Consider the following 26,892-nt stretch of genomic DNA (forward strand, 5'->3'; position numbering starts at 1 on the left):
AAATCGTGGTATTGCCTAATAAAAAGGTGAAGGTAATTGATCAACTTTAAGTAGACATTTGCTTTACAATAGTTATGGTCAAGTTGTCAAATGATCAAAAGTAACACTAAACGACCTTGAAAGATTTCGCCCATTCACTCAACTGTATCAATAATTGCATACTGAAACGTCAGAGAAATTTATCTAACTATTACCATGCTTTGATAATCATTTTTTAGCATAAATTTCGACTGTATTTCAGTTCAAAAAGTTCAATTCCAGTTAATATTATTTTCCAGGAATTAATTTCGACCCGATGATAGAATTGGAGATCAAACAATTCGCCATGCATCTAATCAAACCAAAAAAAATAGGAAAAAGAAAAAGAAGATGGACATTTAGAAGCTCAACCACGACCAGTTCTCAACCTTGGCAATATACACATGGTTCGAAGTCTCGGCCGAGACCGAGACGACTAGGCCGAGTTGTCACCGAAATACTTGACTCGTCGAGAAATCGGCCGAGTCGTCACTGCGACGGATTGACTTGGCCGAGTCACTCCGAGTTATCCCGAGTCAAGACGAGAAATCAGCCGAGTCACACCGCGATTGATTGACTTGGCCATATCTTTTGCTATTTTTTAATTATTTTTATTTAGCATACTTTTTTATATTATTAACAATTTTTAGAATATTAAATACTTTAAAATTTGCGTCTCACCGAGACCACGACTGATATGCCGAAACCGATGTGGAATGTTCCGGACCGCGACCGCGACTTTGAAAATGTGCATTGGATGTTTAAGCGACACCTGAAGAAAATATTTACTATCAATGTTACACTTCATCACGGCTGCCAATCTCTCTCTCTCTCTCTCCTGATAGACATTACGATAATGTTATAAAGCCCAATTCGGACCAATCGGTCAAATCAATTGAACCGTCAACCGGCTTCTTTTTTTGTCTGGGTTTGCTTAAAAAAATTAGTTAATTAGTATCAATTTACATCTAAATCAGTTGAACTGTCCAGTTCGACCATTGAACTGTTAACCCAAAACGGTTTTGTGAGAATATGTTGGTTCAATATCCAACCTTAATTAAATCAATAATTTTGAATTTGGTCAACTAATTTCATTAATGACATTCCAAATTTAATATTTTACCAATTACCCATACATAATTATCTCCAATTAATTGGACAATAACAATCGTTGCCTTATTCTATTCAATTATCTTTCTCTTCCATAATTACATATTAACTCTTGTTTAACATTTATAACATATAATTGACTATATTAGTTTTTTTAAATCTTGAATGTATTTCATTTTTTTGTTAATGCCTTTTAAGTGTTTTAATTTTTATCATATAAACTAGTACTCATATAATTTAGAAAAATTAAAAATATATGAAATAATACTGTTTAAAATCCTTTAACTAATAAAAGCTATTTTTGAGTTTCAAACAAATAATATTACTTAGAATAATAGAATAAGAATTGAAATGATTACATTTGACCATATGGCTTAAGTTTCTACGAATATTTGTTTATTTTTAGATGTTTAATATTTATTAATAATATTTATATGATATCATGAGTTAATAACGGTCAATTCAACGGTTGAACCAGTGATCTTTGATCCATTCATTTTTCTGGGTCAATAAATGGTTTGGGTTTTCAAAACCTTGCATTACGACTACTAATCCGACTTCACTACTTTTAATTGTTACGAATACTCCATACAATAATGACTGCGTTTGAAGTGAGGAATTTGACTAATGATTTGAAATCCTCCGAAATCCTTCTAATTATTTACATTATTTAGGGGGTATTTAGATTTATAAATTGTACATTATTCTTGTATCTAATATATATTATAATAATTGTTATATTGTGAACTCAAATACTTATTAAGCAATTCAAATAATCAACGATTTGGATGAATTTCAAATCCTTCTTCAAATTCTTCCATCCAAATAAATGAAGCTGATTGATTTATGGACAAAATGTAAAAGTATCATAAGTAGTAGTTACATAGCCCTTGTTAATTAACCTCAAGATGCACGTGCGTATGCAAAAGAAATTACTTGTTGAACAGCAAAACTCCCCGCGGGGCTAAGATCAGCTGCCATGCGCTCCAGCCCAACTAGGACGCGCCAAGTCTCCGAGTGGTTTTGCAGAGTCATGGCACGACTGGTTCAGCGGTGGAGGAGTCAAGAGACGATCGACAAAGGGGACATGTGGACCGACTCCTTAGCCACTCGTCAACGCAATCGGAATGGAAAATATGGAGACAGTCGGGCATAACCTTAAGCACATCTTCATCTTCATACAATCCTAAACATATGCAGCATTCGCTTCGTTTGAAATTATTATGATTAATGCTGGTGTCAATATACACGGACGATCGATGTGTAAACATTGGGAGGCTTTTAATGGTAGTGGCATCCAGGCCTACTGCTACCGGTGCTGCTGCCGGTATTGCAATTGCATGTTGGCCGATCATCGTCGGACCAGTAGCGCCTGTTGCTGCGACGACAGAACCGCGGCCCCAAGAGCACGCTAGACGGAACAGGGCACAAGCTAAAAAGACACTGAAAATGAAGGTGAGAAGCACGAGCGCCACGGAAAGGGCTTGGCCCCGGAGATCGATCAAGTACCTTTGAGAAGGTTCAACTTCTTGAAATTCCATGATCGATCATCAAGAAGAACAAGCTAGCTGTACAATTGATAATGCAGCGTAATGAAGTAATCTCCTAATGAGTGATTATGAGAACTATATAATTCAGGAATGGGAATTCGGCTTAATTGAGTGAGAGATCTGGACCTTAGTTAATTTATAGTACTAGTACTCTGTAGTTTGCGACTAGGTGCTAATGTTATTAACGTAATTTAACATGGTTTGCCTGGATGGTTTGCAAGGTGCTAATTGCTATTTCTGTGTTTGGGCCAAACTCTAGATGTCCCTTGGAGCCTGTCTACATTCCCAGACATGCATAATTTTTTTCACAGATTAGAAGAATTGGATAAGCTCAAGCTGGGGCTGGTCGCAAAATGCGAGTTAGCAAACTTAATGAAGCTCCTCTGGAATTCAGCCCCTTTGGCAAACAATCCAAAGTTGGAGGCCAGCAGCACATAGTTGGTGGAAGTGTTTGATATTTTTGCTTGGACAACACCATGCAAAGCTGAGGATTACCTTGAATTGATGAATCATTAGGGTGGGCATTTGTCTCGTAAAGTACTAAGAAGCACAGATATTTCGATTAAGAACGTGAACTTCTTTGACTAATATCTGTCTTACATTTGTAGGATTATATTTGTAGATATTTTTCAAACATTGTCATTAACTAATTAATTGGTTTTTCTTTTCTTTTCCCTTTTAAATCAGTGGTAACAATTTGATAACTGCAACACTTACCCTTCAAAACCCAGATTTTCAATGTCTCACGCGTAAGGGGGGGAAAATTCTGGGTTCAATTTTTGTTTAACCGTTTCAGTTTAGGGCATTTCTTCAAATTTTGAGCCTTGTTTGGCAGACAAGTTTTTTGTCAAGTTTGTCTGCTACAAGTTTTTTAAAAACTTTAGTTATAGTAATCTCAAAAAACTTCTCAAAGTTTTTAAACTATACACTTCAAAATATTAAAAAAAAACACACATTTCAAAAAAATTTTAAAAAACTTTTACAATAAGTTATAGTAAAATTTTAGACAAGTACTCAAAAAACTCACTTGTCAAACGTGTTTCAGCAATTGTTTCTCCGGTAAGTTTCTTACAAGAAGCCTTGCAAATTCCTCTTTCAAACATATCTATTAACAGAAAGAAAAAGAGAAAGGAATATAACTAGTGAGAAACGTCCCGCATATATCTTGGATTGACAAACTGAATTAGACGGAGAAGACATAAATTTGAAGGTTGATAACAATAGTATAGAGGAAGAGAAACAAATAAATATTAGAGGTGGAATTGAAAATTTCAAGAGAAAGAAATGATGAGAACCGGAAGAAAGAATAGTCAAACAAAATTATTGATAACAATAGTAGAGAGAAAGAGAGAATTAAATATTAGAGATGGAATTGAAATTTTCAAGAGAAAGAAATGATGAGACCCGGAAGAAAGAAGGTTATAGTAAAAAACATTGAAAAGATGGTCCCGGCGGGGCTCGAACCCGCGACCTTCGGCTCATAAGACCAACGCTCTAACCAACTGAGCTACGGGACCTCTTCTTGACATGAATCGTAATCACAGATGATATTCTGGGTTCTGTTCATTACGAAACACAGCATAATCTACGAACGAAAAGTATAATATTCCACGACTTAAAAAACGGGATGTAGCAATTATGGTGAATAACAATAAGGATGAAGATGAAAATTTCTTCTACAGTTTGGATTGAAATGAGCTGAATTTCATATTTAAGATAATCGACCTGGTCATGCCAGATCTTTGCCTATTCATCCAATTTCCCATGAAATCTGCCTTGCTTCATACATCATTAAATCCAACTTATCGTCATAGCCCAAAAAGCAGAATTCGCATTTCAGCAGTGGACCGATTCCATGTTAGTTGTTGTGGCTTCTGTGTAGACATCCAACTCATACCCTGCGATTTGCTTTGTCTGATTCACATTTTCTTTTTCCTTCGCCATCCAATTCACATGCTTTGAAGGGAAGGAAAGAGTTTTTGAAGAAATGGACAAACGTTTATCGGTTTATGCAAATCCCACTTCAGATTCCACTGCCTCAACATCCAATACCAGTTCTGTGCATTTCCTTAATTTCCTCGGAGAAATACAAGCAGAGAATGTTGCACTCTCATAACTTTTCTCCATTTTGTTGCTATTAGTTTCCTGTTTTTCTGCTGGGAGTTTTTCTAGTATCTACCATTAAGATGTTCAGATTCATTTTTGGGTTCGCAAATTCAGAGATTCTACAGATGAAAATTGATTCTTTATTGAGTCGACAGTTGAATCAATGCATGAGCAAAGAGGACATCGCGACTTAAATCAACCTACACTACGTTTATCAGAATTGGACAAGAAGCTAAAGTTAAGGGACGACCTAATTTACCAATCACAATCATCAGAAAGTATGCGCAACTCGTATTGCTACTTTTACACAAGCTTTCAAGCCCAAAGTGCAAGGATTGACATTGAGGTGGAGCCAAGAAGAAGGGCAATAAAAGATGCCCTTTTCAAAAGTAGCTGTGAATTCATCAATTTGTTATGAAAGAAATCCAGAGCTACGAGGTCTACAAGACCCATATATATGAGAATACCAGAAGACAGGGACCCCAACAAGCCCTCCAAAATCAATGCATTTGGACTAGTGTCGTCGTAACCGGTCACTGAGAACATAATCATGCCCAAAACTATTCCAATGGGTGTAGTCACTGCAAACATGAAGCACATGTAAGCAGTTGTTCCAATGCTGAATCCTGCCTGTACACAAGAAATGATTCGTGAACTAGAGCGGATTTCTGGGCTGTAGAATAGCTTCAAACCATCTCAAATAATGCGTGATTATGCAGCAGATGACCAGCGTGCACCTATACACATATAATGTTTTCTGATGTTTTTCATCATTCGTGTTTTTAAATTTACATCGAACAAAGTCGAATACTAATCAATGTTCCAATAGAATGCTTTAATGAAAATCACACGTTAGTTCATCCAAAGGGGACAAAGAGACCAGCAAACTTAGGTCCAAGCTTAGCCTTCATAGATGTGACTGACCATTATTAACTTTGGCTTCAAGAACCACATAAACTGCGAGTGCCAAATTGTACGAGAGGGGGGAAAAGAAGCCCTGAAAATAAAGTAGTTTGCAATTCTACAGAGATCCAATTTGATTTCTTCTAGAACAACATTTCAACAGTGACGTTAAATTATTGATGTTGAGTTAGGGATAGCAAGGATCACTTGATTAGAGTCATCTTCCTGCATACTACTTAAAAGAACATTTGAAAAGCCTTACGAGAGGAAATGGCCTCACAAGAAAAGCAGTAAATTCTCTTCTGAGGTGGCTTGCCTGATAGGTATCTGACACATGTTTCCCGCCTCAGAAAGGAAGCAAGAAGGTAACCAACGGATACTCTTGCGGAACAAGAGGTTTGAATGTGCTCCGCTAAAGAATCTGGTGAGAGATGGAATTAGGCAGGGGATGCTCTACCTTTAGGTTTTAGGAAGAGGTGATTTTGGCTGAGATGCAATGGGTAGAATGCATTTGTTTGAGGCAAAGCGGAGAGAGGAAACCTTCTCAAGTTGAAAGCTTAAATAAGAAAGCAAGCATTCCCTTTGGAAAGAGAAAAAGATTCTGCCCTGAAGGGGCAAGCTACTACTAACAGGAACAGAGTGCACATCGGTAAACTGAAGAGAGGTGAATTAATTTTCCAAGTTACAACGGATTACCGAGGTGTTTATTTCAAGGCTTGAGCTTGGCCATCACCAATGGGTTAAAAAGAGTACATTCAGTATTGGCTTTTCTTCCTTATTTTTGTGGAATAACAGTTTCCGAAAAAAAAAATGGGTGAATGGAAAGTTCTGCTTTTACAGCTTAATGCACAGATCTGATCCTTGTCAAGAATGTATCTACTCAAGATATTAGCAAATTTTTTCAAGTTTCAGCTTCAATCAAACTAATATTGCGGTCGTAATATACTGTGAATTTGATGCGTCTGTTGCTGTTAATAACCTACACAACTACTGCTTACACATCGTTCATCATATGTATCAGAATTGGCAGTCTTTACTACTTGCATTCATCTGAATCCTCAAGGTACTTAGCACATTTTTCAGCATAACAAAGGAGATGACAATTCTTCACAACAGTAAAATTATTAACTCGTTAGTTGTTACCCATGTGCAACTATGCAGATTCTAAACAATAAAAAAAGACAATACCAACATAATTTCAGCCAGTCAAAAAATCAATAAGTAACAAAGATGAAGCAGTAAAAAAAATTACCTGAGCTATACAACCTCCGAGCCCCATCCCTTCAAAAATCTGGTGAAACGAGAGCGCAGCAATCAGCGGCCTAATAGTGCACTTGTTCTGAGACATCCCCATGGTCACCCCTATTATGACCGAGTGAAAGATTATCCCTATCTCCAGCACTTGCGACACCAATCTCTGCTTCAATTTCACCAGCTCCTCCGCTTGCGCCTCCACATCCCGACCACCATCCTCACCCCCCACCTCCTCAACTGACGACTTCTTCCTTTCCAATTCCTCCCCGCTCATCCCAATCGGCGTATAATCAGCACTCTTGCTCAGCTTCAGCTCCAGCTCGCCTCCGTGTCCGTGGCCCTGATGACCCTCCACGTGTGAACTCGCCGTCAAGTCAACGAACAGCGCCGTCAAGGCCCCGATCAACGTTATGAGCCCCGCAAAGGGGAAATCTTTCCAAGGATGGCGGGAGGCCACCTGGCAATCAGCGAGCGCATCGAAGGCGTCGGGCAGAACATGGACGAGGGAGGTGGACAAAATGACACCCGCCGCAAAACACTTGATAATTAGCACCGCCTTATCATAAGCGGGCTTTCCTTGGAACAACCGAGCCAGGAATACCGGTAGACTGATGCCTATGGCGCTAGTCAAGAAAATCACCAGAATAGAGATGAGTTTGAGGTAAGCTGCTGCTTTTCCATCCCTGCAAGAACTAGCCCTGCCCGACTCCGCAGCGCACACAGCCATAGCCAATCAGCCCAGTTGATATGTTGAATAGTAAGCAGTAGCACTAGTATTCTCTATTCTGTAGTAAAATTTTGGGAGGTCCAGACTTCACTCACTCCGGTAAGAGACGCTCAAGACTCAGTCGTAACGAGTCACGGGTGGTGGGTGATAGGACAGAGTTTGTAAGTACTCTCCTAGGTCCCAGGTGGCGATGACTTCAACCAGATGGGGTGCCGGGAAGGGGACGACGGGGAATTTAGAATTTAGTACTACTACGTCCTACTATACATGATATTGAAGGTTTGGAACGGTGCTGAGTCCACTAGTGAATCCCTTCAACCACCAAAAAAAAAAAAAAAAAAAAAAAATCCACTAGTGAATTTGCTAAGGGAGCCCCGTGTGAATGGTTTAACGTGTTCGGGCCGGGTCCGGGTAGCAGGGAATTAGTCGGACCCCGTAAGATTGATCCGAACACTCCTGTGTCGACAAAAAAAAAAAAAAATGAATTTGCTAAGGGAGCGTTGGCTGGGGTGGGGCATTGAATGTGGTGGGACTTCTATTATTGTTGTTAATGTAGTAAATGTATGTGGAGGATGATTAAACGCATTTTTTGAGATTTGTCATTTGTCTATAAAAAAAAAAAAGTAATTGGGCTGCATTAGCCGAACTTCAAGACAAATCACATATTGAGTTTGCGTTTTATGATGAGGATCTCAAGTGTCAAGTGTTGTTTCCCCATGCAAGTATGCGGCAAAAAAAAAAATATTTTTTGGAAGGAAATAGAGAGACTAGAAGTAAAATGTTGCAGAAATATATGTGTTTTATTAGAAAAAAGTGGACGGTGATTTGGCAAAAATATGCCAAGGGTTTATCCCAAAAAAAAAATTTAATATGCGTGTCACGTGATGGATTCAAGGTAAAACAAGTGCTCAAAAATTTAGATTGGGATCAAAATTTACGAACTTGACTTTTGTAAAGAAAGTAATAAAGTTACTATCTTAAAAGTAAAGGATTGAAAAAAAATTATTTGACAAAATATGATAAATATTTTGAACAATTTTCCTTAGTTAAAAACTTAAGATCAAGCAATCCTAGTTCAAGTATAGGTGACCTCATTCTACATGATAGGGACAACTTTTACCTAACCTATCGTTGTAGTTTCTTGAGTATGATATGCTGTAATTTATGACGAATGAGCAATTGAAAATTAATAGCAAGCGGGTAAAATTGAATTTGGGAATTTGCTGTTAGCACAAACAATTCCAAGAAGGTGTGAGTCATAAATGCCTAAATCCTATTGATGCTGGGCCTGGTGTGATTTTTAGATAGGATAATGTACATAATTCTGACTTTCATTGTTAAGACGTCTATTTGTTCAATTTACTGTTAAAGTTTTGGGTTCAATCTTACACCTGATACCCTGGATTAACAAGAAGTTGAGAAGAGGCAATGGACCTCATGCAGATTAAGTTTCTCCAGGCCCAGATTGACCTGCATAAAAAGGGCTTATATTGGCCTTCTGAAATTCACATGGAACAGAAATGCATGAAAATCACTGAGCTCGCGGACGTACGAGACCCACTCTGGACTCTCTTGAAGGACCAATATGTAATGGACTTCAGTAGATACTTAAAGCGGAGGCGTTCTCTGCTACAAGATATTGGCTCGTGGGCCGAGAGATGTTTGTTGCTCATTCACCGCCGCCACCACCATTGCCCTGAGAGTTGTTTGTGTCTAATCTTTTATGCAAGGCTGATTTATTAGTGCTAGCTACAGCATATAGAGTAAAAGAAGAGGAACTTTTCTTTTTTCTTTTTTCTTCTTTTTCTTTTGTGTGTGTGTGTGTGTGTGTGTGTGAAGACAGGGGCTATAGTAAGTTGTTTTGAGCATTTAAATCTTCCGGGTTATGATTATTGTTAACATGATGATTTTCATTTTATGCCGCCATGATAAACTCATAAACACGATACTTTCATTAAATCATTCTGTAACATTCTTACCACAGCAACAGAATCAGGGTAATTTAATGATCCTAAACACCTTCTAATCTAATAAGGGTAAATTAATGACTCTTGCCATATCAGTGATATTCCGATGTGTTCCGACGATCAGTTTTCTGCATGTGAAAGACAAGACATAGAGGTGTGGTTGTGCACTTGACATTCTGGCCTACTTGCTTCCAAAACATGAATGGACGTGTGAACTAAAATGAGAGAACTCTCTATTGCAGAGAGGCTCTGCAATTATTTTCTCGTACCCTTTTATGAGTCTGCATTGTGATTGCTCTGTCATCCTAATCAGTAGACTGTTTGGTACATACAACTGAGGATCCGTTCATACTACTTGTGATGCTTACTTGACAAAGGGGAGGGACGGGTTGAGTGGTTCAAAAAGAAAAAGAGGGAGTATAAGTTTGGTATTCGAACCTTGCCATTGACACTAAAAAGAATGCTTCTTTGAGACGTTGTGTGGCATTGGCAGTTAATGTAGAGGTAAACATGCAGGGGAAAAAAATTTCTTAGATTTCTGTTTTTGATTTTCATCTTTGGCTGTCATTATTATTTGCATTTTACATTATATAGTGTGGTACCCAATAAAATTTTTTTTTTTTTTTTACAAAACCTGAAGTTTGAGCCTTCTATTGTTGAGTTTTCACCGACAACTGCTGTCCTGTATGTTTCATCACATTCTATGAACACCACCTGTTGCTGCTGAACTTCAGATTCTTCATCGGGGATCTTTTTTTTTTGGCCATGTCTAGTTTAATTCTACTAGTACTAAAGTATCCGCCATTTTGGGTGGATAAGATTTGCTAATTAGACGATACAGTACCCTCATGAGAACAAAAAGAAGGCGAAAGTGTGGATATATGTTCATCAGCAGTATTTTAGTAACATATTTATTCTTGCTTTTGTTTCAGACTACTCAAGCATCATAAATTGGACTGCTGTTTTCTACTAAAAATATAGTTTTTAATCAGCTTTTCACTTCACATCTGTCAAATGATTACTGTACATTTTCCAGAGGAACCGACTTCTGCGCAGAAGCCAAAATGGTCTACATTTTTTGGTGGGTTCTACTTCTACTTCTTCCATTGGATTCATGTTCTGTGTTGTGCATTTGGATTTTCCTTTCCAAATAATATATATAATCTCTCTCTCCGTGGTGTACTCTGCAGTACATCATTTGGAGAAGGAAAACCATCGCCGATCTGTTACCCCCGGCCCACCTGTACTTGACAGCCACCACCGAGTTAGTGCCTTTACTGCAACACCTTCATGATTTAATTACTTCGAAGAATGAGATTCGGTTTACAAAATACTATGAAAAAATATTTTGTCTTGTTAAGGAAGGGTAGTAGAATTTTTACTGGTTGAATCTTTCTCTGACAGAGATTACAAGTGAAAAAATTTAGCAACAGCGCGACACTAATTAATATTAACATTGACATCCAAAAGCATAAGAAGAGGATCGTGAAAATGCTTATACCAATAATATATATATATATCATAATTAAAGGCGCTAATCACATCAACCATTGCTTTAACCCCAGATGATCAATAAAGTGATGCCCCACTGAGACCAAAGGTGTTCCAAGTAACGACGAAAAGGAAAAGCTCCTTGGAGTCTGGCCACCATAAAATGATGGTTCCAGGAGTCAGTCAGTGCAGCAAGCTTGCTTCGCATCCAGCCAATAAAATCAGCAGGGCCGATCAATAATTTATTCATCATCTATGTCACAATCGTCACTGTGATTAGTACTATCATACTAATCATCATTAACATTTGTTAGCAAGTTCCTATCAAATGCACTTATTTAAAGGCAAATCATAGTAGTGAATTCTTTTTCTTTTTTTTTTATCTTTTTCCTTTAAACAAATCCACGCAGCCCGCCTAGCTTCCTTGTTTGGCAGGTAATTCCTACTACTAGAAGTGAAGTAGAGTCGGGATTTAAGCTAGCTTGAGGTTTGCAATTTTGACCGGATTCTTCTAAAACCGATTGTTCTTGGGTGTCGTCAATATGCTTTCTGGACGTTAGTGCACAATTTGCAACGGATATTCTCACACTCTTTCCTTTCTGTTTTTACCAATTAATATTATTGAGGTTGAGACTGAGACCCAAAAATGGGGCTACAAATGGCGGATGATCTAAAAGTAGACATCTACTTTTACCCGGATATGCATGATGAGGAATGATCAAATGAGACAAATGTGGAGCGAGACAAGTGACTGCATGATTAGTCCAACAACTCACGAGGCTGAGGACCTTCACTTGCCAACAAAGACACGAAGAGGGAGGCACCCAATTAAGGAAATCTGTAAAGAGATACTCGGATCATAACTATGAAAGCAACAAGACAAAAGCTTCCACCACGCCACTGGTCAGAGACTGTTTAGAGACACAGCAGGGATGGATGGTCTTATCGGACAGTACATACAAGACGTTTCGCAAATTTTGCCATTTTGCCCAAATCCGAGAATTGCAACGCAGGGTGTTTAGGAAAATTCTCCTCTCTTATGGCTCAGACCTCTCTCGGGTCTACAAAAAGAGGATTTGATTTTGGTGGTGGGGCTTCATTGCCGAGGGTGGTTTTTGCGTCTTCATAAAATTTCAAGGCTTTTATGCACCACAAATCTTCAGGACAAGACAGTAACTTCCAATGCGGGATGTGAAGCTTCAGCTCATCGCAGCCTCCAACTTCCGTCACAATCACCTTGCACTCGTCCTTCCCATCAGACTCCCTAGCCAAATTGTGCACGAATCTGCAGAGCGTCCGGACCAGCTTCCCCGACGAAGGCCCTTCACGGTGAAATCCGTAAATGAAGTAAAACCCAAAGGGATTTTCGGAGAAATCAGGAAGTGACGGCACTCTAAAGCATGGGAGCACACTTTCCAGCATTCTTGAGCTCTTCGCATAAAACATGCAGGACAAGGTTGGTTTTCCTACCCTCAGCTTTATGACTTCCGTGCTTCTCCATACACTCATCATTGCCCAGCTATTTGGAATTCCTCCGTCCAATCCGAACCCCCCGCTGGGCGACTCGTGATCACCTCGACGAAAGTAGGCCACCCACGTGCCCAAGCTCAGCTTGTTTCTCAGTACTCTGTTGATGTCGTGGGGGAAGAATTCAGTCGAACTCATGAACTTGCGGTAAAGAAACTCGGCCTGGTCGACCTTTAACTTCATTATCTCAACACTCGATGATAAACGGAAGGAACGGTTGTACACCGGGTGGACGAGGATAACTGGGGTTCTGAACTCGAGGTAGCCGAGTTTATTGACGAAGAGGTTGATGGAGGCTTGGTTGTCTTTCTCCGTGGCCATGTATGCATACTCGACCTGATGGCTGATGAACCATTCCTCCATGTGATGCACAAGGCTTAGAGCTATCCCTTTTCGTCTGTGGCGCGGCGCCACCCTCAAGCCCAAGATATAGCCCACCTTGGCCAGATGATTCTTTGGAGACGTATGAAGCGTAACAACCTTGATGGAGCCTTGAATCACACCAATTATCTCATCGTTCAACTCGGCCACCTAATTAATTACCATGTCACACAGATTAAGAAGTACAACTTGTTAGTATTGCGAAGAAGAAAGACGCACTGATCGATCGCCATGAAGATCAATGCTATTACAACTTACAAGTTGAAGGGGAGCAGCAAAAAAAAAAAAAAAAAAAGATGATGAAAACGCACGCTGGAGAGGATAAAAAAAAAAGAGAAAATTAAACGGTGTAGGTACCAGCATGTTGTACATCGGACTATTGCGGATTCTAGAGATGGGGTCTCCCATAGTATCCGTGAAGAGGAAAACATGTTCTGCTGGCCCTACCTCGCATCCTCTTTCAAGATCTTCGACCCTAACTTTATCAATTTCCCAGTCATAGCTTCTTATCTTAATCTTCTCAAATGCCATTATGAGATTTCTTCCACCTCAAAAATTAGACTCTCTGAGCCTCGAAGATCTCGCTATAAATGTGTGATCAGGCGGATGGATGCGTGGAGACTGACACATTAACCTTAATCGTTAGTAGATGAAAAGGAAAAAATGGGCTTTTTGTTTATTAGAAGCCATACTAGAGACTAAAGCAGACTAGATGGAGTGGGAATATATATACATACATACATATATATATATATATATATATAAACATGTGTGCGTGTGTATTCGCTCTGGGCCCCCTTTCACTGCAAATTAACAACTACTACAGTGGGAAGCACGGATCTTGAAAATCATCATAATTGTCATGATCAGCACGTAAGTAGTAACTCAATATATTTACATGTACAAAATGGAATAGTCCTTTTCTATCATTCATTGTTTAAAACGACGGGAATGTTTAGTCACTATCTTTACGTTAAAACTATTTGAATACATGCGACAAAAAAAAAAAAAAAAAAAAAAGAGGAGGAGGAGGAAGTGGAGAAAGAAGAAGTTATTGGAGAATGAGAATGTTCCAATCTATAATCATCAACGTCCTCGGATCTACAATAGGCCTTAGGCAAATGATGCTACTATACAAAAGTTGATTACTTATAGAATCTGTATTTGTTTTGTCCGTGAGCCTTTTCATCGCATCAGTGTCGCAATTTACTCTCCCTCCTGTCCACGTTAAGATAACCTCAGGCTCACGACACGATGCGCGCCTAAGCAAAGCATATGTATGCGTTATTAATTCATTCATGTACTAATTCTGATCGGCACTACAAATTTTGATTAGTCACCGAATTTATTATTTTGTTTGTTATGGTAAGTAACTAGTATTTTATTCTTCCTGGTCCGTCGTGTGCCCTGATACTCAGAGCCTGGTCTGGTCCGATACACTTTTTTTAAACGTACTTTACCAACCGCATTAATCCGTACCAACAGTCAGACCAAACCATAAATATCTTCGAATCCAATCATAGTAGTAGAGTTTGTTGCGATAAAATAAAGGGTTAATCACATTTTATCCCCCTAAAGAATACCCAATTTCTCAGTTTGTCCCCTAACCTTTAATTTTGCTCACTTAACCCTCTTTAGGATAAAATTGCCCTTGCATTATTTTGACTTTTTATTTACCTTGTTTTCCTTTCTTTTATTTTTTTTCTCTTTCTTCTTTATTTAATTCTTCCTCTTTCCCACAAAAATCTTCACCTTAATGATTGAAATTAAAAAAGAGGAATTGCAGAGATCTATCTTCTCCTTAAATGATTAAAAAAATATTCAAATTACTTTCCTAAAATGCAATTTTTTTAGCCTTTCAATTCTTTTAATTTTGGATTTTCCTCTTTCCTTTCTAGTTTCTCATTTTATTCCCAATAAAATATCTTAAGATGAAATTGTGACTTGATTAATAATCATCAATTGAAATTTGTGACATGTGGCATCACACAAAAAATCAAAATTAGTTTTTGATGCTTTTTAAACCTTCAACTAGAAATATGCAATTACAAACTCAAAACAAAAATTTTCGTTGAAATGGAATTTCTATTGGGAAGGATGAAAGAGAGAAGAAAGAGAAAAAGAAATAAAAGAAAGGAAAACAATTTCATCTTATGATATTTTCTTGAGAATAAAATGAAAAACTATAAAGGAAAAAGGAAAACCCAAAATTAAAAGAATTGAAAGACTAAAAAAATTGTATTTTAGGAAAGTGATTTGAATATTTTTTTTAATCATTTAAGGAGAAGATAGATATCTGCAATTCCTCTTTTTTAATTTCAATCATTAAGGTGAAGATTTTTGTGGGAGAGAGAAAGAATTAAATAAAGAAGAAATAAAAAAAGAAATAAAAGAAAGGAAAATAAGGTAAATGAAAAGTCAAAATAATGCAAGGGCAATTTTGTCCTAAAGGGGGTTAAGTGAGCAAAATCAAAGGTTAGAGGGTAAACTGAAAAATGGGGTATTCTTTAAGGGGATAAAATGTGATTAACCCTAAAATAAAAGAGGATAACTGATGGACAGGTAGCCGTGAGATTAGCGGATGGAATTAACACATGCCTGGTCTAGAGTCTAGATGACGTTTAACTCGATTATGTTTAACACATGCCTGGTCTAGATTATGTTTAACTCGAGTGGCGGCCAAGACGTGTAGACGCTATAGTTAAACTTTTGTTTTTGATAACTGAGAGGTCTGGTCATCACAGACCCTCTCCTTTACCACTTGATCCAATCCTCTCCCGACCGTACGGCTAATCCAGCCAGGGTACCAACAAAATTAATTACAGCAGCGTGTTCTTTAGTTGTTGGATTGAAAAATTAACCTAGAACGGTTTGGTTTTAGACTGTAAAGAATAGTAGTACCGGGCGGCCGCTTTCAGTTGGCACTAATCTTCTTTAATTATTGTATTTGTGGGCGATAATGGATGGTCTTGGCTTGTCTTCAGCTTGGTCCCCCCTAGCTCAAGAAACACTCAACTCAAGATTCGAAAGTGGAAGTCCACTGTTTCCATCGTCTTGATTTTACCCATATATATATATTTTTTTTTTGATAAATTGAATTTTACCCATATTACAAAATTAAGAATCACTTTTTGGAAATACTAACGAATTTTATATTTTAATTCGTTCCACTATTTGCTAGTACTGCCAATGGGTCAGACTAATTCAAATCCGACCCTGTCAATCAAAGAAAAAGCCCAATCAACCTAACCTTTCATTGAACTACGCTGAACTTGGACCTAAATATTAAACTCAAATTAAATGCGAGGCGAATTTTGGCCTTATTAGACTCAAACTCGATATAGGTTCAATCCTTTAATCTGCACATATATATATATATTACTACTTTATACTTTTGAATTATGCGTCAAAACATATAAATATATATAAGAAATATTAAATATACAAACCTACGTCAAAAGATTCAAAATGACAAATCTTAGTGCTAGTAAATTGAGGACCTTTAAAGATTTATTGACGGTTGATTATTATGTTTCATTACTATTTTTCATGTACTTTGAACTCATTGGATATATTATTATTGACAAAAATTCTCGATTCATATATTTTTTATCGAAATGTTACTGATTTGTATGTAGTTTTAATGTTGTAGTCCTATGGATGTTAAATTAGCTTTAGAACTTAATAGTTATAGTAATTAATTAATGAAATTAAGAAGTAATAACTGAGTTTGGGCTAAACTAAACTCAAATATTTATGCTCACAATTTGAATATTTTGTGAGTCAAATATGAGTTTCACATTTATCAATTCGAAACTCATAACTCGTATCCCTAAAATGATAGTACTAATTATATGAATCGAGCCTGAGTTTGTTAAACCTGGGTCAGATCACTCAATTGACTGGTGTGTTTAAACCCTAGGCAGGGCTCGGAAGGGATGCCGGAATGGAATTTTTGTTTCTAATATTGCTGTCTTAATATCACAAGAAAACTCCTAAACCGACTTTCCTGCATTAAAGATGCAAGAATACGTTGAGGTGCCTTTTTCTTTTCTTTTTAAATATTTTAGGTTCCAATGAATATCAATTTTTTTTTTTGGGAGGCTGTAAAACTTACCTGCTGTAATTTACATATCATTCTCCTGTATTAAGAATTTCAATTTCAATAACTAATTAGAATATTTGGACGCCAACTCCTACACTCGAATTGTGATTCATGGATACCGTTATTCTAAGGAAACAGCCCTAATCAGTAAATTAAGGAAGAGTTTTCTATATCTCTCGTTAAACTGTTTGTAGTTTTCTACCTTTTGAATCTTTAATTACTTTATACCATTGCAACCTGCACTATCAAACTTATTGCTCCTAAATAAGCAGATTTTTACATAGTAACTACAATGCGGACTCATACGTCAGTTTTCTTTCTCGATCAAAAGGATATGATAATTGAACATTTGGTTATCATTTTCTTTTTGCCAAAAAACATTTGGTTAAGCTTAGAAAGGTGGATAACTCACACTAAAGATCGATCCTTATTGTTTACTTATATAATAGCCGGAAATTGATTAAGTACCTTTTTTTTTCAGTCTCATAGGAGCGAGCAAAAGAGCGAAATTACCTTTACAAAGAGAAAACTACTTCTGAAACGTTTTCTTCTGTTTTTGGACCGCTGATGGTCTAACAAAATACTACTGCAACTTAATGACTTCTAATAGCAGAATCATAATATTTTTTTTTTTACCCCAACATTTCTCTTTATCAGTGAGGATGTTGTTGATTTAGTTTATCCAAGGTTAGTGGATGGCATCTATAGTCTATACGTTCGTGAGGCTTGGCTTTTGGCAATCAAAGTGGACTCGATTGATTTGCTTATAAATCACAATTCAAGTTACCTCCCCGGTTCCCCCGAGTTGTGCGAATTTTTTGTGACAGGGTCCAATTTTTTTTATTTTTTTTTTTGTGACAGAGCATCAGAATTATTAAATTTGGCAGTTGTTACACGTACAAAGATGTGTAGAAAGGTACCATATTCTTGATTTTTAAGTCCAACGAAGTTTTGTTCATTCATTGGTGATAGGATCAGAGTCACTTCAAGATGGGGATTGAATGAATGTTGTTGGGAAGCATCTGCATCAGTCACGGGTGACATTATGTATGTATGGGTCTCAACTCTCATGCCAAATTCCAATGAGCATTTGAGTTCTAATTAGTTCCTAGCTTCATACAGCATTAATTAGCACTCAGCACTAATTTTGCACCTACTAATCATAATCTCACGAACAACAAATGGGCTCTCACGAATTCCTCCCTGTCTGTCTCCATCTCGACTTTTTTCCTTTGCACTTTAACCCACTAATTACTTCCAATTTCAACTGCCTAAAATTTTTTAATTCTCCCCTCTTTCTTCTCTAATCAAAGCACACAAAAACTAGGGATTGAAAGATGAACCAAACTACTCGACACTCAAATCCAGTTTAATTTGGTAAGGATTCGATAGAATTTGGTTCGCCAACTAGTCAAACCGAACTTGAACATCATTTTATGTTTGTTAATTTTCAGTCTGAATTAAAAAAAAAAACTCATTTAAACTCTATTCAACAATTAATTAAATCAAATTTGAATAAAATTTTAAATTCATTAAAATAATTAATAAGTTTTGAAGAGAACAAAAAAATTAAATAAATTTGAACACTTTAACATTAAATTTGATTAAACTCATTTACACCACCGATTGCGAAACCGTTGATGGCCCCATTATCAGAGCGAAAAAGACACGTGCATTTACAAGTTACAGGCGTCCAAATTCCTCTTATTGGACCCCCACCAGTAGTGGTCGACATTTTACTCAAGTGGGCACTGTGATTAAACCATCATGATTTATTCTTCCAAAGTTAAGAGAGTGCTCAACCAAATTAAGGAGAGATTACAGAAGCCTACAAATACAACCAGAAGCTGTCTTCTCGGTGTTTTTCACCTTTTTCTCTCCACGCATGATGTTATTTCCTGGATGATTTCCTGCTTTTGGAGAATTCCTAAATAAATGTGGGACTCCAGAGTTTTACGTGGGGCGAATCTTTCAATTCGGTTGGAGTTTCTCCATTGGCTTCTAGCTTTTTCCATGTTTCTTTGCTGTTAACTCTCCACGTCTAATCTTATCTACCACTTTCAAGAAAAAGGGCTGCTAATTGCTTCTGCTCATTTCCTCGTATTTATCCAAGTGGAGCTCTTAAAATCTTTTGAAACTCAAAAAGTGTTCTATAATGCAAACCCCATTGTGACAATACAATAATACTTATAGATGTATTCCAAGAATCAAGCAACCACGTGCATATCAACTGACTCGCACTAGCAGATTTTTTTGGTTTGAAGGTAATAAATAATAATAACCCCACGAGCTTATGAAATTTATACCGTTAGATCAGCAACAAAACCAAAGGGATTATCCACAGTACCACAGCGAGGATATCCAATTTTTTCCAAAAACGATTTTGGATACTCAGTTTTTTTCAGAAATTATTTTGCCAGTATCACGAACACATTTTTCAATATTTGTTCTATATCTTCAATTGCCTTTTTATCTCACACATATTACATAACAAAAAAGTGTTATGGTATCACTTATTGAGTAAATTTTATATACACTGACGGTATATATACTATTACAGTTAGATATACGACACATATACAAAATTTGAGTTTCAAATTCAAATTTGAATTATGTATCATGCATCTGTTAGTGAAAGTGTATACACTGTCAATGTATAGAAGATTAATCCTTATTTTAAATGACTTTTTCGAATAATCTCGTGTCCAAACACACAACGTTGTGACCCAAGAACTCTAGTGGAAATACAGGAAGCAATCGGATAAATCTACAGCATCATCTACAGAGGAGGGAGGGACCTACATATGTTGTCGGGCAACTTTATTATTTTGACAAATTCTTTCATATAACATGTAGTGATAAAATTTCTGATGATTGCAAGTGGATGTTTCCTAATTTCTTGGGCCACAAGAGCTGCAGAGACTTGACTAACAGAGTCTGCAAGAATTTACTGGGTCACATGCAGAGCGCGGTATCGAGCCGCCGTAAGCGGGGCTTGTAAAAACTGGCGTGTTAAAATTTGTTTGTAAGTGGATGTTTCACATTTCTGGGGCTACAATCTCGTTTGGACTGGACACAGGGTTTTATATAGGGCACCATATTCAGACACTGTGCTTGGGGCTAGTGAAATTTGGCCTGGTATACTTTTTGGCCAACACTGGCAGTGATAATGGCCCAAAGGAGCCTCCACTGTTTAATCCAATCCCTCGTAGGTCGTACCACAGCTCAACAAAATGGACTTTCCTACTGAAGCGGCCCAATAATCATGATCCTTTACAAAACAAATCTTGATCCTCCAATGCAATGATCTTTTTGTTGAACACAAAAGGGATTGTTTGGTTCATAGGATGACATTAGATTTACTAATCTATATCATTCCATGTTTAGTTGCGTTTTATGTATAGAATAATATATCTCACCTAATTGAATTAATTCCCATATAGGAGATAGAATAATCTCATGCGAGAGGCGGTATGAGTTATTCCAAAATGAGTAAGAGATGGAATGATGATAATTGAGATTTATTTACCCCTACTAATAGAATAATGCTCTATTCTAACAACCGTATAAACCTACTCTCACGCTATAATGTTAACAATTGGAATTGGATTTTATTTAAGCCTACTAATAGAATAACGCTCCATTCTAACAAATGTATATGTCTACTCTCTTGCTATAATATTTTCTAAATTTTGGATTAATTTGCTCCTATTAATCGTATAATAAAAATTTGAACAAATTTACCCCTATTAATAAAAAATTAAATTTTGGACTAATTGGCTCACATTAATGATATACCATAATTTTGGACTGATTCGTCCATATCGTTAACAAAACTAAACTTTTTACTCATTTGCCCATATTAATGAAATAGCTCAAATTTTGAATAAATTTGCCTCTACTAATAAAATATTTATGTTTTGAACTAATTTGTCCATTTTAATAAAAATAACTAAATTTTGGACTAAATTACCCTTATTATTAATAAATTAATTTTTTATTAATTTGGCCCAACTAAAATTTTAGACTGATTTTCCCTATTAAAAGCAAAAGTAAATTTTATACTATTTTGGCCCTCCTAATTAATTATATAACCATATTTTATTGGTTAAATTTAATTCATAGAAGGTTCGACATGTAAATTGAGATTTGTGAAGCTATTTAATAAGGTCGAACTTAGCCCAAAAGGAAAAAACTTATATATTAGTACAAGCCTGAATCACACAAATCTCACATATGTGTGCTGTTCACTAATATCAAGCTCGTGTTCAAAACAATCAGCATATACTCATATGTATATGTGTGTGTATGTATTTTTTATAAGTTGAATTTGAGTTTACTAAAATCTGAAAACGCCTAATTATAGGCTTCTCAAAAGGGACATTTTAGTTTATAAATGGGTAAAATCCCATATCATGCTATCTCAAACCAAACATAGGATAAGGATATTTTGTAAGACATTCCATTTAATATAAAACCAACCAAACACTTGGTAATAATATTACTCATTTGATGATAACTCTACTCTACTTATGATAAATAATCTGAGGATAAGTAATCCACTCTCCTCCAATCTGGAGACCAAATGCATCCAAATATCCCTCAAGTATAATAAAAATAGAAGGAAAGTTACGGTAACAGCCCAAATGGTTGCCACATGGCTCATCTTCTTTTTGACAAGTGGCATACTCTTTTTGAGGAAGGTGATTTAATTTCTTTTCTTTTTTATTTTTTCCTTATTTTCTCTTTCCTTTTTGACCATGACAAAAACCTACACAAATCTTAATGTACCACTGTTTCGTCTTTCATTCATTTCCACCTTTTATCTCTCTAACTGTTCCCATGCTTTAAACCTTTCTCTTTCATTTTTATTTTTCTAAACGAGACGAATTTGCTAACATAACTCATATTATTAATTTTCTTTCTAAATGAGGTCAATGTATTCCCATTTATACTTTTCAGTGGGACATTATATGTTAAATGATGCTTTTAGACTCTAAGTTGCGAGTTGAATGAGTTATTTTTTTTCTAACGATATCAACACAGTTTTTCATGCTATTATTATATTTTCAAATAAGGACATGTGAAGGTATATGTATTTGTTAGAATTAATTTTACAAAAAAAAAAAATTCATGCTTTATTTTTTTAGTTAATTTTTAACTTAGGACTATCTTATTTTTGGGCTAATGTTTCGAATTAGCAATGCTAAACAAAAACGCTATCATGTTGAAACTATATTTGCCATATATTTAATTCTTATATTGCTGCTATTTTTCTATATATATTTTAAACAATATTTCAGGTGGGCCCAAGCTGTGCCTTGCGCAGCATGGTTTCCTAGTGATATACATACAAATTCATATACTACAAAAAATACAATTTAATATTTCTTCTACCCATGTCTTAAAAATCTAGTCCGGTCAGTCAGTCTTCACGAAATGCAGCCACCTGTGGGGTATAAACAATTCACATTGCTTCCTCCCTAGTCTCAAGGCAAAACTTTCGATGAAAAGAGAAAAGCTCAAAAGACACTTGTGAAGACAAGTTTTTTTTTTTTTTTTTTTTCAACAACGATACATTTGTATAACCTACTTTATCCTAATTTAGGGGACAGACTCAACTAGATCAAGGGAATGTTATGACACAATCCTTAGAATTTTTTCGCTGCTGATGAAGTTTGAACCCTCACCAACAGTCTAAGAAAAGACTTAAGTTCCTCCCTGGTGGCCACTGGGCCAATCAGTGGTTGTGAAGACAAGTTACTTTGATGAAAAATGGATCATTGCATAAGCAAGGAAAACATTTTGGAGATCGGATCTATTGATGTGATTATTTACATCACAATTTCAAAAAATAATTGTATTCAAGTAATCATTTGACACCTGTTAGGAACGGGGATGATAACAGTGACACAACATGGAGAAGCATGGAGGGCCCATCGGTCCTAATTGGCACGTGTGCGCACAGTTATTCTTCCAATTTCGGGCTCTGAAAAAAATGCGATTATTGCACATTTTGGAGATCGGATCTATTAATGTGATAAATTACATCAAAATTTCAAAAATAAAAGTTTGTTCAAGTAATCAGTTGCTTAGACATAGGGATATACCGGTCCAGAAACAAGATTTGGTTGGAGTCTCCCAAAGCTGTTTCATGATTATTAAACAAGATTTGTCTATCTTGGTTCTTTTATTGTTGTCATAATCATCATCGTTACTTTTGTTATACTACTATAAGCATCCATATTTTATCATACCACATTAAGTACTCTGAAAAACTTGGCAAAGACAATTAGACTTTTTTGTTTTGCGCAAACAAAATATGTAAAAAAAATCTTAAAAAGAAATTATATATATTTTTCGAAGATGATAACAATTGTACAACCTATTTTATCCTAAATTACAGGGGATGGGGGAATTTAAAGAGACTTGTGTTAAGAACTAATAGGTACACAAACCTTACCGGACCAAATGGTACTTTGGCATCATCCTTATAATTTTTTTTTTGTTGCAGGTGAAATTTGAATTCCCACTTACAACCCTGAGAGGTAGGGATGGCAACGAGACGGGGTTGGGGCGGAGAACCCCTCCCCCATCCCCCCGCCCCGCTGCCTACAAACTCCCCCTGGCCCTGCCCCATCCCCCGTCCCCCACCCCGCCCGCTTCCCACACGGGTGCCCCCGCAAGGCTAATAAAAATTTGTTATATAATTTTATTATGGTTAAATTTTAGCAAATAATCAAGTACTAAAATATCAACACATCATCAAATTATTATTCATTGTAATTTTACAATTGAAACTTATAAAAACAATCAAACAAAAATTATTTGAATACAATCCAATATGATGAAATAAATATAACTAAAGTAGTTAAGTTTTCACTTTTGACACAAATACAATCACTAATTCATTATTGTGCTTGTGCTTGTGCTTTTTTTATGAAAAAAATGTTATTGTATTAAGTGTAATTAGGGATTTAGTATAAATGTATTAGTAAATTTAGTATAACCAATTAATAATTTGTATTAGTACACATATATAATTATTAGTATAATTAATAATATCAATTATATTATATATATTAATAGACATCATATAATACATATAACTAATAATATCATTATCATAAGTTTGTAACTAATTAAATTATACATTATATATATAATTATATACATATATATTTTATATATTTATTTTTTTAAAGCGGGTGACAGGGCGGGGGTACACTCCCCCGCCCCATTAGGCCCCCGCAGTCAACGCCCCCGTTGCCATCCCTACTGGGAGGGAGGGACCTTTTTTTTTTTTTTTTTTTTTAATAATCCGTGAGGGACTTAAAAAGAGGATACATGATGGTCCTATAATTTTTGGTAACTAGGAGTAAGTATATAATAGTGAGAGGAGGGCTTGCCTCCTCAAGGCACCTGTCCTTAATTTCACTAGCTTTAAGTAAACAAGGACGAAGCGCATGTCCGCTCAAAGGTCACTTTCCAGCGTCCCAATCAAAGTGGTTCGTTCACCCCCTCCCCAGCCTTTTAGTCTTTTTCTTTTATGGTCGTCACTCAATTCTTCTTCCTCTCATTATACTCACCTCTGCTCCTCAGTCATCTCAATCAAATGTAACCTCGCACCTTTTTTCTTTTATACATTTTTTTTTAAATTTCTTTGAATTATTCTGGGCTCTGGTAAAATACCACCGTCTCTATTTTATTTTGAGTATGAAAAGATCATCATTAGTATCTTCAAAAGGTAGAAGCTTGAGGAGGGAGAATGGGAAGACGAACAATGAAGAAGTGGTTGTGATCGAGTGGGAGGTGAGGCCTGGTGGTCTGCTTGTTCAGAAGAGAGGAGCTGGTCCTGTAAGCTCTGCTGGTCCAATGATCAAGATCAAGGTTTCCCACGATTCTTATCACCACGATGTAACTGTTCCATCTCAGTCAACTTTCGGTAATTACGTACTGTTTTCGCCTGACCATCATTTGTTATTTTTAGTGTAGCTGTTCTTTCCTTTTAGTTTTAGCGTGGCGTTCCCGTGCATACGTGCTTCGTCCCTCGGTTCAATTTTTTCTCATCTTTCTTTACTTACATTTTGAGAAAATTCTTACTTCCTTCCTTCAGCAGACTTTCATGAGCGTTCTTCATGATTTGAAATCTCATTTTCAGTATTGAAGTGTGGTGTTTTTAGCCAAAATTAAAAATTTTACTAGATTCTTTGCCCCCTGAAATTGTCCTTACTTTTTCCTCTGGGATCTTGAAATTAAGAAACCCAAGATTCTGTCCTTTTTTTTTCTTCCTTTCCTTTGGTTGATTGGGGTTTTTTGGGGAAGTGATTATGTTTGCAATTCTTATTTCTGTATCTCTATATTGATTAAAAACTACACGTGCTCTAATTGAAGGGGATCTAAAACGAATTCTTGCCAGTAAAACTGGCCTAGAGCCTATGGTGCAGAGGCTGTTGTTTAGAGGAAAAGAGAAAGATGATGATGAATGTCTGCATATAGCGGGCGTAGAAGACACGTCAAAAATAATACTTCTGGAGGATCCGGCTAGCAAAGAAAGAAAATTTGAGGAGATGAGGAAACACCAGGATCCAAACAAAGCATATGAAGCTGTTGCCAATGTTAGAGCAGAGGTTGATAAACTCTCTGACAAGGTCAGTGTTTATTTTTGTGCAGCAAACCTTTGTTTTCATTTATAGAACTGAATTTCTGTGAGTTCTGCTTTAGGTTGTTGACCTGGAGAAAGCAGTGCAAAGTGGCAATGATATTGCGGAGAAGGAATTTGTAGTCTTGACAGAACTGCTGATGATTCAGTTGCTTAAACTGGATTCTATTGAGGCATATGGAAAAGCAAGAGAACAGAGGCGGATTGAGGTTAGTCGCAGCCTGCAATTGTGTTTCACTAATCAAGTTAATTAGCTTCTTTGATTCTAATGGTCATTTATGGGGACATGTCACTTAGATTTTGAATTTGCATGTCTTCCAGTGCTGATGAGTTGTCGCTATTTACTACTGCTGCTTTCCAAGTTTCCTTTGGACACAATATGATTTTCCATAGTAGGGAGTTAAATTTAACTTTTGCTTAGTTCATCCAGCCTCGAAATAATTTCTCCCACGAGAATCTTTATTATCATCTGAAAGTTGCTTATCGCATTTTAATTGCTTACAGGTGCATCGCGTTCAAAGTTTTGTGGACAAGCTAGATAATTTGAAGGCAAGAAATTCTATTCCCTTCAGCAACTGTGGCAATGCTTCTTTTGTGACTGCCAAATGGGAGACCTTTCATTCTGGATTTGGAAGCCTTACTGCACCAAAACCCTTCCATCATTCGCCGAAAGTTTTTGAGGACTGGGAATCATTTGACTAACTGGAGAGATGGTTTCTATCCTTGAGTTCCCAGAGACGGAGTGAAGGCTGCTACAACATTTTTCAGTCTGAAATCCGATCAGCATATCATGTCACTTTTTGGTTCTTGTAAGATGCTATTTCCCAGGGATCATCTGCTAGACTGTTTCTTATTCTGTGAGATCATGAATTTTGCCATCCTACAATGTGTTCTTTAACTGGTGGGAGCCTGCTTGCCTTGTGCTAAAGACAGCTGCATTCTGTGCATACTTTTTGCTAATGTACTACTGTAAACCAAGGTTGGAACTGTCAAGGCTTTTCTTTTAATTCACTTAGATCGTACTTGTACCATCATTATTTGGATAAAACAGAAACCAGATTCCGATGATCGGAATACCTAGTACGGATCCA

General features: G+C 36.6%; 3 protein-coding genes and 1 non-coding gene across 4 annotated transcripts; 1 reads left to right on the forward strand and 3 right to left on the reverse strand.

Annotated features, from left to right (window-relative positions):
• Nucleotides 1-4,121: 4,121 nt before the first annotated feature.
• Nucleotides 4,122-4,195, reverse strand: TRNAI-UAU (transfer RNA isoleucine (anticodon UAU)). The gene has a single exon. It is a non-coding gene; the product is annotated as a tRNA-Ile (tRNA).
• An 822-nt stretch (nt 4,196-5,017) lies between these two features.
• Nucleotides 5,018-7,966, reverse strand: LOC113711409 (zinc transporter 6, chloroplastic). Its single transcript, XM_027234579.2, has 2 exons — nt 6,940-7,966; nt 5,018-5,414 (listed from the first exon to the last, which is right to left on the reverse strand). Exons 1-2 carry the CDS (start codon nt 7,666-7,668, stop codon nt 5,100-5,102), a joined length of 1,044 nt encoding a protein of 347 aa, XP_027090380.1. The 5' UTR covers nt 7,669-7,966; the 3' UTR covers nt 5,018-5,099.
• Nucleotides 7,967-11,954: 3,988 nt separating this feature from the next.
• LOC140012729 (probable N-acetyltransferase HLS1-like) lies at nt 11,955-13,717 on the reverse strand. Its single transcript, XM_072061018.1, has 2 exons — nt 13,392-13,717; nt 11,955-13,184 (listed from the first exon to the last, which is right to left on the reverse strand). The coding sequence occupies exons 1-2, from the start codon at nt 13,563-13,565 to the stop codon at nt 12,171-12,173; spliced, it is 1,188 nt and encodes a 395-aa protein (XP_071917119.1). The 5' UTR covers nt 13,566-13,717; the 3' UTR covers nt 11,955-12,170.
• Nucleotides 13,718-24,712: 10,995 nt separating this feature from the next.
• Nucleotides 24,713-26,794, forward strand: LOC113711424 (BAG family molecular chaperone regulator 4-like). The gene is made up of 4 exons (XM_027234592.2): nt 24,713-25,084; nt 25,534-25,790; nt 25,864-26,010; nt 26,306-26,794. The coding sequence occupies exons 1-4, from the start codon at nt 24,856-24,858 to the stop codon at nt 26,501-26,503; spliced, it is 831 nt and encodes a 276-aa protein (XP_027090393.1). The 5' UTR covers nt 24,713-24,855; the 3' UTR covers nt 26,504-26,794.
• The last annotated feature ends 98 nt before the right edge of the window (nt 26,795-26,892 follow it).

This window comes from Coffea arabica, chromosome 1e (genome assembly GCF_036785885.1).
Source record: "Coffea arabica cultivar ET-39 chromosome 1e, Coffea Arabica ET-39 HiFi, whole genome shotgun sequence".
In the NCBI taxonomy this organism is placed as follows: Eukaryota; Viridiplantae; Streptophyta; class Magnoliopsida; order Gentianales; family Rubiaceae; genus Coffea; species Coffea arabica.

Bases quoted from the DNA above. Each gene is read 5' to 3' on its own strand.
- LOC113711409 (XM_027234579.2), bottom strand. From the start codon at position 7,668: ATGGCTGTGTGCGCTGCGGAGTCGGGCAGGGCTAGTTCTTGCAGGGAT. The intron at 5,415-6,939 runs GTAATTTTTTTT...TCTTGTGTACAG, and splicing joins TCGGAGGTTGTATAGCTCAG to GCAGGATTCAGCATTGGAAC.
- LOC140012729 (XM_072061018.1), bottom strand. From the start codon at position 13,565: ATGGCATTTGAGAAGATTAAGATAAGAAGCTATGACTGGGAAATTGAT. The intron at 13,185-13,391 runs GTACCTACACCG...GTAATTAATTAG, and splicing joins GTCCGATGTACAACATGCTG to GTGGCCGAGTTGAACGATGA.
- LOC113711424 (XM_027234592.2), top strand. From the start codon at position 24,856: ATGAAAAGATCATCATTAGTATCTTCAAAAGGTAGAAGCTTGAGGAGG. The intron at 25,085-25,533 runs GTAATTACGTAC...CTCTAATTGAAG, and splicing joins TCCATCTCAGTCAACTTTCG to GGGATCTAAAACGAATTCTT. The intron at 26,011-26,305 runs GTTAGTCGCAGC...AATTGCTTACAG, and splicing joins GAGAACAGAGGCGGATTGAG to GTGCATCGCGTTCAAAGTTT.